The following is a 14293-nucleotide window of genomic DNA, read 5'->3' on the forward strand; positions in this document are numbered from 1 at the left end:
CCAACTCAGGGAACTAAATTGGCAAAAAATTATTTCCTCTTTTTTATAGAATTATTTTGCTTCCAGTATAGCCCCTTAGTCAGAAGTAAGTTTCATTTTAATGTGAAGAGTTAAGCAATGCACTTTTTTCATTTATCTTTTAATTTAAAGAAATATTTGAACAAGACCTCCATTAAGCATCAAAATCTTAATTTAATCATTACAGAAATTATTTCTTTGAAGTTAACTAGAGAATTTTTTTTAAGTTAAATCTATTAATAAATTTTAACCTGTATTCCTGCTTGGTGAAAAAATAATTTGCTCATTTCATGTCAGACCATTAGACATAACTGAACTTTGAATGGTCTTATAAAGAACTCAAAAAATGCTCAGGGGAAGTGGGCTGGGGGTGCTGGGATGTGGAAACGACACAGTGCAGCTTGGTCCTAAGCATTATGAATAGTATTGGAATTATGAAAAATAATACATTCTAATGGAAAGAATGAGACTTGCATTCTTTTTTTCTTAAACTACTGAAGATCATATTACCAATCAAAGCCAAAATTGTTTCAGTTTGCCTTATATATTAGAGCTTTTTTCAGTGTTTGTTTGACATGATTGCCAAAGCCTGCATATGTCCAAGCTGACTGCATACATTCAAACATATAATAAGCTACTGATCCGCTGCTGCTCAAAACTTCCTGGGTTATGTGTTATGTCCATATTCAGCCTCTCTGTGTAATATTTGGAATTTCATCTTTAAGTTCATTTTTTTCCTTATGACAAGTTTAAAGGAGAAAATAGAATAAAACTATGTACTTCTGGAAAAAAACCCTCACTTTTAAGGAAGGCATATCTGCATATTATGGAGTGCCATCTAGTGACTGCATGGTACTTGCTGGCATTGACACCTCTGAACCCAACTATTTATAGTTGCAGAGTTACTATTAGTGCTGATCAGGAGCAGCAAGTATTAGTGCTGATCAGGAGCAGCAGGAGTATTCAAGCTGCTGGTCCCTCATTATAATTGTACTCCTATGAAAAACTTTATAATGGAGGACAGCAAACATCTGAAAGCAACCTCTATAGCCAGTAAAAGATTTTGTACGTTTTTACAAATGAACTCCTTTTTTCAGACAGTTAAATTTCAAATTACTTTTTCTCACTATTATCAGAAGAAAAGTAAGTTGTAGTGAGAACTCCCAAATCCTAGGCATTGCAGAGTTTGGGAATGGGTTCCCTTTCCTTCTTTGTTGACTGCATTAAATATTGCTTTCAGAAAGCAACAAGAATTTTACATCATCATGGCTAAAGCTCATTCCCAGTCTTCTCAGTCAGAAGAAGAGAAAACAGCACTGTACTTTTCTCCTTTCTGACTCCACTGTACTGACTTGTGGGGATCATAGAGGGACTCTCACATTGTCTTTTTTTGGAAGACAGGAGTTGTGAAACATGTTTTGCTGAAAGACATACACGGTCCAAGAGAGAGGCTATCTGTGGACTCGTGTGTGTGATAATGCAGCTGGGAAACTCGTGAAGGCTGAGACATTCCACACTTTAAAAGAGACAATGCTCTGGGACAATTCACTCCTTTCCCCAGATTACTTCAGAATATCCATACCTATCAAACTGTGCTATATGACACAAAATTTGCTCATAGGGCATATAAAATGCTATGTAACCCCACAGCACTGGGGCAGGATTCAAACTGAAATCTTAATTTCCCTGCAGCTCATGGCAGTAGCTCATCCACTGCACTTGAATAAAACCTGTCACCTCCATATACCTAAGTTTCACCTTCTGTAAGATGGGGATAATGATAATGACCTCCTTACTAAAACACTCAGATCTACCAGTGAGAATTGCTTTATAAGACCTATATAGAATGAGAGTGAGAGAATGTCAAATTATGGATTAAGAACAAAAAAATCCAGTGGAGTAAAATTGTAGATTATTACTTCAGAAATGTTATGAATAGGTATATTAGTATTTCTTAGCACATCTTCCTATTGGGTGGTTCATGCAGTGATTCTAAATTTAATTACTATGGTAAAACTAGACTTTTTCCTTCAGGCATATGTCTACTATAAAAGTGCATATAGATACATAATTATCCATATAAAAACTGCAAAGCAGTCTTTTTCCCTGACAGAGTAGTTTAACCTGTCTCTGCTCAATCCTGGTTGTCATGTTTGGAGCTATCATGTTCCTAATTTATATCTTTAAAATTGCTTGAGTAGAATTGTTGCCTTAGGCTCAGTTTGAAATCTTTCTTAACTGTTCAGTGTCACATGAGATATAATGCTGAAGCATCACACCACTACTAATAATAGGAAGTACTCCTTGAAGCTATTAAGGTTATTTTTTTTCTTTTTAATTGTTTATTGATGTGCTTCCAGCAGGAATTGGAGCCAGAGTACCATGTAATGTAAAGACAGGTACTGAATGGTATTGGAGGATAAGAAAGTCTAGGTACTCTAACCCTTAACTGATTTATCACCTAGGTACGAGGAGGCAGGCATTCAAATCCCAAATGTAATAATCCCTTGATTAGTCTAGTCAGCACTTTCATGAAGACCTAAAACAGAATCAAGTGCACCTAAATGTTTCCTAAAGCTGCGTGCATAGGAAAAAGATGTTAATCAATAGGTTTATTCAGGACCTGCTGGGTAAAATTATTCTAGAAGGATGTGGCTTGTGTAGATTGACAGTGGAAGTCTTCTCTCATACCTGTTCCTAGGAAGATAACATCATATTGCCCGTCCTCTGCCATGACGTGATCCACCACAATCTGAGTCAGGCGATAATCCACATTGATCCGAGTGAACACCGGCGCTCCCGTCACTGGGTAAACGGATTTGTACATCAGTGGATGGCGTTTAATAAAGCTAATGACTTCGTCAGGGAAGTCTCTGGTAGACTTTATCAGTGGATCGTAGGTTTTGCTTGGACACTGAATGAAAGAGAGGGAACAAGAAGATGAGAGTAATTCAGGAAAGAAGTACAAATAGAAATCAAGTTTTCCATGAGAAGATTTGTGAAACCAGTAGGAAATCAGATTTTTCAGTGATTTTTCTCATCCCAAAATAGCACTTGGTCACCAATATTTAATTTTTTTAAAGCATTGTTTTAAAACCGGAGAAATTCCCATGATGGGCTCAGTGTGTCCACAATGAATTCCACCTTCTCATTCCCAGGCACACTCACAGGCAAAATATCACACTGTGTATTTTACAAAGACAAGGGGACTGAGACTGGAGGGAAGGAGACCTGTCATGCACGCGGTTAAATTTGCTACGTGCTGGTCGAAGCAGTGCAAATGCCAGCATATGGGGCCGCCAACAGCAAGACTGGGGTGCCCTCCTGTGGCTGCCGTGGGATGAGCTCAAGTGTTTGAAGTGCAGCATCTCAAGGTTTTTCTGTTTTTAATATTTCTGCTCCTCTTTTTGTGGATGAATTTCTGCTCTGCTGATGCAGTGAGTCAGTGAGGAAGATTCTCTCTGGCGTGTCCTGATGTTGGACTAACAGCTTGGTTTCTCCTGGGAGATCCACTCAGATCCTTGTGGCAGAAGGCCCCTAGTAAATTCTTCAACTATGTTCATTTTTTCCAGACTGAAACACCCATATCTATCTTTATATGGCAGGAAATAAGAAACCATAACTTTTCAGTGACTGCACCTCCTCCACCTTGCACTTTTTTTCTCAAAAAGGTAGATTCTGCTGGTACCAGATGATCCCTATAGCCTTTATTTCTCAAAAGCAGCATCCTTTTCTCTAGGTTTGAACAGCACTGTTTTGTCCTCTTTTGGTCCAGGCAACCTGCTACATCACTTACTCCTTCAGATATCTCCCCAGTGTCATTTAATTACTCTCATATCTCTTAGACCCATACTGACAAATTAATCACTTCAGCTGTCTCTTCTACTTACACAAGTAAGTTGGTTCTCACATATCCCACACATCACACATCCTATAAACCTACCTCTTTGATCTCCATCAAGTTTTTCCCTTCTCTGCTTTTTGGAGTGAGGGTAGGAACATATTTGAAGATGAGTCATGTTGATGAACCAAGATCTCTCGTGCTCACCTATCTCTGCTTTTCTTCCCATGGCAATTTGCATCTCTTTTCTGTCCCTAGTTTTACACTTAGTCTCTAATCCAAGTTTGAGAAAACTTCTGTTTTGAATCTGGAGGCATCTAAATGTGTTGATGGGGCACTAGAAATCCTGAATAAGATGAACTAGACACACTGGACACAAAGGGTGTTGGCGACATCCTTTTACATATAAACTGATTGCTTCTTCTTTAATACTATTTTTAAGTAAGCAATCCCTGTGTTTTCTGCCAGGTGGAGCCCTAACATAGTCTGTGAAAGAAATGTGATCAAGTAATGCCTTCAAAGTCTGTCAGGAGAAAGTTAAGATTTGTTGTGAAGTTGCTATATGGTTCTCCTTCATGGCAAATTTGACAGAGACAACTTTAGTTCACACTCCCACTTCTCCAGTTTGACATGTATTGAATCTATGGTGACAGCTAAGGGCTTGTAGTTAGGATTTGTTCCACTGTGAAAGGTTTGGCATTATCCAAAACATTTGTATTAGGAACAACACACTCAGTGCCAAAACCTGAGCTTGTCCTTCCTTCCATTGCTGGTAAACTCCCCTCTCACAGCTGTGTAACATCAGCCTCTAGCAGAGAATCCGTCCCCATGGGCTCAGTACTAGCCAGGATCTGTGTCTCCCTTGGGTTTCCATGGCCTGGGCTGAGGGATGCACAGAGATCACCCTGTGATAGTGCTGGCTATGAAGGAAACGTAGCCCCTGCCCCACAAACACAGGTAGGGTGTGCACATTCCTGGGGATGAATTCCTCATGAAGTAAATACAGCTAATACAATGCAGAAGGATTCTCATTGTACACAGTTCTATGTGTACATGTCCCTGTAAAAATACCTTAAATGCAAAGGTAGTAGCAACTAAACACAAATTTCTGACTGAGAAAAATGTTCTCAAAAATATCACAGACTACTAGTTTCTATATTCAGAAACTAAACAGGCCAGTGAAGCACAGACCAGCTGATGTTCTACATCCACATCTATGGCCACACCTGAAATGTCTGTTGGGGTCAGTTCCTGCTCTACCTTAGACCCCAAGCACTGCCACAGCACTGCCACAGGGAGGGTGCCATTTGGAGAAAAGTCTATCCTAGCATTAAACAGCACCATGACTATTGGGTTTGCACTTGAACCTGACCTCTGCTTTTACTTAACTGAGTTATAGCTTGCTTGGTTTAACAGTCTACGACCTGTTTGCATTCCTTGTTTGGACTGAATTTTACAGCTATCTAGAGACCTCACAGACTTTGTGCAAGTGTCCACTTGCTTAGTGTTGTTTCAATTCATAAGAGTTAAGCCTGTGCACCCCCATCTTCATAAAGGATCTGAAATGTTTACAGAAAAAAGGTCTTAGGTCCCTGCATCACCTAATAGATTTTGGCAATTTCCCCACGAACAGCAAATCCGTGCCAGTTTGAATTAAGATAAATTCCATCACATATTCAGTGGTTTTGTTTCATTATACAATTTCATGTGTGGCTGTGAAAGAACAGACAAGAGAAAAATAAAGGGTTGTATTGTTCTGTGATAACCACTCAAAAGACAGTTGAATACAAGCAAGAAAGAAGAAAAGTCCTATTGAAAAAAACCAGTTCCATTGGAAACACATATTGCAGTGAGCTATCCCTAGGGAGTTTCTCTCAGCAGTCCTGTAAGAACTTCATCCTCTGACTTGCTAGGTATGATCTCCCACATTCTGTTTTCTGCTGTGCTTTCATGAATTAAAGTCTTTGCAAGGTTACATCCTTGAGGTGGGTTGTAGTCAGCTTGGTTTTGAAGATAACAATACCCATTGAATAATTTCACAAAGAAATACGACTTTGCGACAAAAAAATAGACTTTGAGATAAAAAAAATAAAGCAAACCATAAAAAGGGATAAATGTTTCAGACAGCACAATAAATACCCAGAAACCAAATCATGTGTGTAGTTTCCGCACAAGCAGTAACTCAGGAATGAACGTTTTCATCTTACCTTAAGAACAACTGAGATTCGAGTCTTTGTCACTTATACCACAATTAGACCTCAAAAACCCTAGTGACTTCAAAAGGATGTTCACCTTTACAGTTGTTGCACAAAAATTTTTTGGAATAAATAGAAATAAACTTGCATGACAACTTTGTCTTTGGATCAAACAAATTCACTTCTTCTATTCCTCAACCATGCAACAACACTCTTCCCCCCCACTATGTACTTGAGGTTGATTTTCCCTTGTATGTCCACTTTCCATAGTTCATGCTCTCACTTACTACACTGAGTTACCAGGAGCATCTTCTGGAAATCTGCTAATTGCTCACCTATCCACAGCTAAATCCCAGAAATCTATTTCTATGTGAAAAATGGAAATAGCCCCTTGGGTCTAAAAGATCTCCCAGATTTTTGCCAAAAACATATCAACAGAGGAAGATGAAAGCAATGACATCACTCATTAAAAACCACTAGGATAAAATGTCTAACAATATGGAACTAGAGAGCTCCTACAGTAATCCCAAAGGCCCAAACTCTACCATGCATGATACAGGGAAATCTTTCGCCAGCTTGCACAGTTAATTTAGTAGAAACAAGGACTAAGGGTCTGATTAAGAGATCTGCTTAAGTCAACAGGGCCCTTTTCCAATTATTTCAGTGGGGTTTGGATCCTATCCTAAGGCAGCACGACCATGAAGAGCAGCTGGGCAGGTGTGACCCTGTTGTGCTTGGCTGAGGGAGTTATTTCCAGAGGCATCACTCACTGTGGCACGCTGGATGGAACAGGGGAATGAGAAATTCATTTTGGCCATCCTTTGGCAAAGTCCTCAGACCGTTGTTTAATGCTGTGTCCACCCATCACTGCAGAACAATTCCTGTAGGCTTATGCTTCCTTTCCTGGCTATCAATAGGATGTAGGATGATAAAAGCTGTGTGGAGAAGTGGGTGAGTGAAGCAACCTTTCATCTCTGAAAATGTGAGTTCACATCCTGTTGCAGGTCTCATGATAATGATACCAGTGTTCTCTGCCCAGGTCACAGAGGACACTTATTCACATCATCAGCACCAGATGCTGTCTCAGATACGTGACATCTCCCACTGGAGATAATAAGAGATTGACTTTTATATCAAATGTCACAGGAGTAGGTTGACAGAGTTGTTTCACGTGGACTACAAGAGAATCTGGCTCCATAAAAGTTCTTATAACACCATCGCTGTGCTCCCTCAGCATTTTCTGCTTTTGCAATAGGGTGGGATTCATCTCTCCTGACTTAGATTAGTATCTTGGCTGTGTGTGAACTGCACAGAGGGGGTGTCTATCTTTTTCTTTCTGATAAAGAATTCTAAACAACCAGCTCATGTGTGATGCTTTTCTTCTAGATAGCTGACATCAAGTAAAGTTTATTGTATTAAATTAGTCAAATTAGTACTGTTAGATAAGAATTTTGCTGGAAATTCGTTCACTACATAATTTATTCTTGAGGTTGCTTAGGCCTTTCCTGCCATGAATGATAACTTGGCACAAATATACATGTTAAGAAACGAAAAATAAACAGAACAAAACAACAACAGAAGACAAACCCCAACAAAAACAGAGCTGGTAGTGCTAAGGGCATCTCTATTCAACTGCTCTCTAAACTCTGTGGCACAAAATTTTTAAGGAATCAATACATCAGTTTCTTGAAGTTTTTGAAATGCCTTCTGTGTGAGCTCAGTTTGACAATAATCACTCTGGATTAAGTCCTGATCCCAGGTGATCTACAGAGATGCCTTTTATTCTCTCACCTGTTATTTGTATCCAAAAGTAGTCATGAGGTGGTAAGTTAAGGCTAATCTTTCTCAAATAAAAGCAAATGCACACTAAATTAACAACACCACACAGATGTAAGCTTTTCTCTTTTTTCACTTGTCTTATTAAGTTTGCAGCTTAGCAGAGTGCTGGATGTGTAGATCTCACACAGTACTGAGATACACGGTGCGACCGTGTTAACATTATGTGGGAACTGTGGCCAAGATTTTCAAAAGCCGGTGCCAGAAGTTGGGCTCCTAAATAAACCTCCAATGTGCCAAACTGCATAGTGCTTCACACCATTCAGTGAACTCAGTAAGCTCTGCTGGATCTAACACCTATTAAAATTGTGACAATTATCTGGGAATGTAAAAACATATCTTTTTCATTAATGATGGATCTGTAGTTCAGCAGTGCTGATGTCTAGTGACAATTTTAAAAGAGAATGCTGTTCCCTGGGAGCTTCGAAAGGGTTTCTATTCCAAGTGTGCTGAAAATGCCAATTAAAAAGTGTTTTGTCACATGGATCCTTGGACCCACTTAACACTGAGACTCAAGCACCCACAGGCTAGATACTCAACAGAGACTTCATAATATTGAGTACAGTAGGCATCTGCTTGGTGCATTTTATAACGTCCAGGTTGAGAATTTTTATGCATTTCACAAGAACTAAGAACTGTGCTAGCAAGTCACTCTTGTGAGCATTTGAAGCATCCAGTGTGAAACATTAAAAAATGAAATATTTCTTAAACATCTCCCTTATCTGAGAATTGTCTTAGTCTGGGATTCCCTCCTAGGAGAAGTGTTCCTCGTCCTGGGAACTTCTCCCTCCTTTCTCTTAAAGGTGCTTTTCTTTTCACAGGTTAATTGCCTCTCAGCTAGCCAAAAATAGAAAGCATAAAGTCTTCCAGTTCCCTTATCACTGATCCATCTAACAAAAAGTAGAATAGAGGAACTACCTTCAACCAGTCACTTCTGTGTTACATGGGGACCTCCAACACACCCAACACGCTGAACTTATAGAGTTTACAAAGAAATGAAAAGGCTGCATCCTGAGGAGTTAAGATTCAACACTGAAGACTGGTTAGAGCTTCCAAGATGCTCAGAAGTACTTTAAAACCAGGGTATTTATAGATTTATGATCTTGTGTAGATTAGATGACAGTTTGGAGATGACTCTCAGGACATAGGCACTTATGTGCCTTTGAAGGTTCAACCATAAGCCCTTCTGAAGGTAAAACTTGGGTTCCTCAGTGGTCTAAGTACCATGTGGCTTCTCTTCTGTAGTCTAATCAGAGCTGCACAATACATTTTGCATTTGGACATGCCTGAAAAAAGCCTTAGTGCTTCCCTACAGGGTGGATGAATTGTGCCAGAAGGACTGGACACTCAGTAGGGAGACTTTCATACTAACCTTGCAGCTACTCAGAGGGAGCCTGGAAGAGGGCAGAGGAGAGAGAACAAATCAGGTTTGTAGGAGACAAACAAACAGTGTAAATTTTAAATGGAATCAAACTCACTGTACCCCACAACAAAAATCACAAACAAAAAATTTAAGTCTCTATTTTTTTTAAGGGTTTGTAAGCCACTGGTTGTGCAAGATTTATTCTACTCTGTTCTTGTGTTTGTCCTGAGCACTTTGTATTGCTTTTCCATTTAACACACCTGTGCTGTTCATAGAAAACACTGAGAAAATTAAGAGAGCATCAATCTGAGGCTAACTGAGCTGAGACCAGCTGGGTGAGTGAACTTGACTTTGCAGGTGGCACTTTGCAATTCTCTGCTGACCTCTGCCACCAGGAAAGATGACAGGGTTTGCAGCATTTCCAAAGGCTGCTATGAACTGGAAGGTGATTCATGCTGGGGAAAACTGGTTGGTAAGTAACAGAAGGTGTAGGAGGCTTTCTGAGGAAAATAAACCCACAAAGTGAAACATTTTGCTTGATTAAGCAGCCCCATTTACAGTGAGGAGATCAAAGGACAGAGGAACTGGAGAAGCAAAGAATGCAGTCTGTCCCATAAAAGATACGTGAAACAGGAAGATAAGTCTAAAAATAACAAGGGAAACCTGCGCAACCCTCAATGTTTTATGAACAAGTTTATTAAAGCAGCAAAACTAACCAGATGGGAGGACAAGGGGAGGCTTTTTGGAAGACAGTATTTCTCTGTGGCACAGCCAAGTCCCAGCAGGATGGACACCACATCTTGTTCAGGCTGTGCACTGGATTAGCAGAAGAAATAAAGGGTGGGGTTTCATTAAAGAGGGGGAGAAAAAGCAATAGAGACAAAAAACTAAGAAAAAAGATGAAACTGAGTCGAAAAGATGAAGCTGAGTCAGGGGACATTTAGGTTAGATTGGGAAAAGGTCTTCACACAGAGGGTCGTTGGGCACTGCAACAGGCTCCCCAGGGAAGTGGTCACAGCACCAAGCTTGTCAGAGTTCAAGAATCATTTGGATAATACTCTCAGGCACATGGTGTGATTCTGCAGTATCCTCTGCAGGGCCAGGAGTTGGACTCAATTATCCTGATGGGTCACTTTCTACTTAGTACATTCATTCTATGATTAGAGGAGAATCTGGGAACTTGTAAGGGAATTTGTTTTAAAAAACGAAAACACAAGGAATTCAAGAGCTTGGGTCCATATTCAGATCTGGAGTGGAAAGAGGTGAGACATTAAACTATTCAATGTACAAGAGCAAAGTGCAGGTCTGTTTCTTCTTGTAGCTAAGTGACAGACTGCAACACTCTCACTTTGCTTATTCAGAGCTTAGTTTTGATCTTTTGGCAAATCAGTTAGTAAAATATCTAGAACCATCAAAAATATTTGGTGTTGCCTTGAATAGCAGTTAACAGTTCTATGTTCTGCAGTAGATCAGACTAAGTGTTAATCTAGATCTTTAAACACTGATATTCCTCTAAAAATCTGACCTTAATGACACTTACCATCAATGAAATGAGGATCACTCCTTTGTATGCCATCAGAATTTCCAAATGGGTGCTATGAGTTGCTGTCATACAGCTAAATAAATTAGAATTTTTTTTCCTGCTAATTCACTGAAAATCTTGTTTGAATGCCTTCTGTGATTACCAGGACCACATTATGAAAAGTCTGCTTCAGAATGCAGAACACACTTTAAAGAAAGTCATCCATGGTTTCTTTATTAATGGATAATTTCCTGAGTGAAACCCTAAGAGACTGGAAGAAAACTGGTTTTGTTGTCTGGGGACAGCTGCAGACATGCAAGTCCAATTTTTAAACAGCTAAAGCAGATAGAGCAAAAGCTCCCCTGCTTTTCAACTCGCCCTTTGTGTCAGGGCTGCCTGATTCATGTTTTTTTTCTGTCTCTTTTATTTCCAAATGGAGATATATTTGAAGTCTCGCCTCTGTTTAATTCCCATTATTTCCACTTGCACTTTAATACAGCTTAGAGAAGCTAAAGAGCTGTATGTTTTGCAGTGTCAGTGGTGTGGAGTGTGCCAGAGGTGCCCTTTCACCCTGTCCAGGGATCTTCCAATGACGGCAGAGGGCAGGCAGACCCTGCTGCAGCTCCAGGACCACGGGCAGGCAGGGGCTGCTGCTGCTGCTCGGCATTGCGAAGGCATGATATCACAGTCATGTTCAGAGTTTATCTCAGACACAAATTACCACAGGAAGCATTTTGTCAAAATTTCAATATCAAAGTGGTCACAGCCTCTATAGTGAGCAGCTTTATTTACTTAGGAGATAAAGCCAGCTGAGCAGAAAGTTAAATTAGGGTAAGCAGTCTCCTGCTTCTGTATAAATGTGGAAAGGAAGTCAATGCCTCTCTCAAAGCCAAGCATCAAAAGAAACACATTTCCTAGTATAGCCATTTTTAGACTTTACTCGTAACTTAAAATATAGGAAATATAGAATCAGAGCAGTGCTGGCTATGCCAGCTGTAAGCAGCACATGGGAGGAGCTTACATTTAAAAATGTTCTAGTAACTTAAAAAAGGATAGATTATCCCTCTTTGGCTTTGTTCTGAACATTCCTGAACCACCTCATAACTGGCAAGAAATGATGAAATTAATCTTTAAGGAAGAGCATTTCAGCACTCATGATGCAGTGTTCTGTAAGGTTCATGCTGCTTCTTTTCCTTGCCTTTGAGCACCGTACTGCCTTTTCAGATTCCAGTCTAAATCTGTTCCTATCCAAGTCTGGCATAACCCATTACAAGAGAAGAGTGTGGTATGACTCTACTTATTGGGATAATCTATATTAAGCTACTGAACCTGAAGTATTTTGCAGTCCAGCTCACTAAGACAACAAATAAAAAGCTATGTAGCAATTCATTTACCTTATTTATATAGTAAAGATTACTTCCGAGAGCTTTCTTCAGTAAATCCACTTCCCTTCTCAGTCCTTGGTCAGAATAACTCCTACAGAAATCCACTGACTGTGGAGGTTCAAAGGACTTTTATGATACTGTTTTCTGACAGCTGTTACCAGGTGCTTAAAGGAAGTAGTTGGGAGAGTTAAGGGCAGGCTTATGGAAAATATCTGTTTATCTTTAAACTTTCCAACTTTTAAAATACTTGCATCATGGATATTCAAATCAAATGATAAAGATCAGCACTGACTTGCTTCAGCATGACATGTTTCCTTCCTTGTGAATCCCAGCTCAACCATGTGATGGCTAATACACTCAAAAATGCAATGAGCTTATGACACGTCTATCTGTGCAGAGTGTTCATCCTTATGGGGCAGTCTGAATTTTTCAAGAGAGTTATTTTAATCTCTTTAGATGCCATGGGACCAGCTATTGTTCTCCCTGGCACCATTTTTGTACTTAAAACTAAATTCATCTGAACTTCTTAACCAGTTATAGAGTTGCATGCAATTAAAAAAAAAAAAAATTGAATGCAATCTTCTTTCCTGGGGGCACTATCTATTTTGTGTGGCAGAGAGATGCATAAGCCTACAAAGCCTAAATTGTCTAAATTAGGTGGGATTTGCTCCATCAGCGCAGATCCTGGGCAGGCCAAATCAGTCTCTGAGCTGCTTTGGTCTTTAGAGAGAGAGCTGCCTCTGAGGCTCATGTGCAGCTGAAAGGAATCAGTGCTCAAGGCCTGATTTTCAAGCCCTTGGACCACCGTGTGCAGCAAACAGCATGAGCTTGGACCACGGAATTGAGTCCACTGGAAGGATGAAGAAGAAAACACAGGGACACAAGAAAATGTGTGAAAAGACAAACTAAATTGACTAGATAATGTGGCTTGAAGCAAAGGTTACATGCTCATGTGAGAGAAATAGCGCAGGAACAGCCAAACACCTTCTGGAAAAGGTCCAGCCTTGACAGCTCACTGCTGGGCTGGATTTAAGCAGTTGCCTAATACGAGTTCACTGAATACCTGACCAAGAAAATGTCAAGCTATTCCAGATAAAATCATTGCTCTTTTACATTCTACATACAAAGAACTGATCAAAGTTTTTATGTTTTTAAAGGTGATGTATTTTTTGAAAACACCATTTCTTCCTCACCTGTAATGTCGGCCTGTGCTTTTCTGAACTTGATACCACGACAGAAGTGGGAAAAGAAAACTTTAATAACTGTTGCAAAGTTTTCCTCCTTGTTTTGGCCTGACTGTTACAGTCGAAGTCTAAGAGACTGGGATTTAAAAGTGTTTCCACATACCAGACTTCTCTTTTTCTTCCTGTTACTTATCTTTTATCACAGAAAACCTCCAGCAATTACCTCCTTATTTTACTTCAAAACACAAAATGTGCAAAACCACACAAAACAGAATCAATGGCAGTATCTCAACGATTTTAACAGACATGAAGATAACAGAAATACAAGACTTCAAATAAAATACCTCATCATAACTTAATACTCCATAAAGTAGTGGTTTTGGCTTTTTATGCAGTGCTAATGCCTTAGAGGTGATCGCAACAGATAGAAATATAGCTGTACAGTGGGAGGCCACAATATGAGAGACAATCAGGAAATAGACAGTCTGGACACAATGTTATCTCGGAGACATGGAAAAATGTATATTTATATACCTACAGGGTAGGTAGAAGAGCTGTCAACAGAGGGCAAAGAGTTGAGAGGATAATTTGAAACATCCTGAGTGGAAAATGTAAATTACCAATCCTGGGAGGGGTGTGAAGCACGATTGTCTTTGAGTAAAAATAGAAGTATGTAATTAAGGAGACACTTACTGTACCAGGTCTGGGATATGGGATGCGACCTTCGTACTGTACCCACCGATGATCCGCACTCTCCTTGTGAGCGTAAGGGCCATTGAACACAGCTCTGATGTCTGCCATGCTGTACACACACACTGCAGAGCCCTTGAACACAGAGCTGAAAGAGAAGGTGGGCTGGTATGCACACTGCAAACACCTCTTCAGAGTCTAAGCCAGTGGACTAACTAATTTCACAGAGTCTAAAGGAGTTTAGATCAATCCAACACCT

The 14293-nt window shown here is 39.8% G+C and overlaps 1 protein-coding gene across 1 annotated transcript in view; it reads right to left on the reverse strand.

Moving 5' to 3' along the window:
* SEMA3D (semaphorin 3D) overlaps window positions 1–14293 on the reverse strand; it is a 122041-nt gene that overhangs the window by 20872 nt on the left and 86876 nt on the right. Inside the window, exons 11-12 of the mRNA XM_018068115.2 lie at window positions 14038–14182; window positions 2710–2932 (exon numbers count right to left, since the gene is read on the reverse strand). Coding sequence (XP_017923604.1) covers window positions 2710–2932; window positions 14038–14182 — 368 coding nt within the window. The remainder of the gene's footprint in view (window positions 1–2709; window positions 2933–14037; window positions 14183–14293) is intronic.

Source organism: Manacus vitellinus, unplaced genomic scaffold (assembly GCF_001715985.3).
Source record: "Manacus vitellinus isolate BGI_N305 unplaced genomic scaffold, ASM171598v3 scaffold_13_pilon, whole genome shotgun sequence".
Taxonomy (NCBI): domain Eukaryota; kingdom Metazoa; phylum Chordata; class Aves; order Passeriformes; family Pipridae; genus Manacus; species Manacus vitellinus.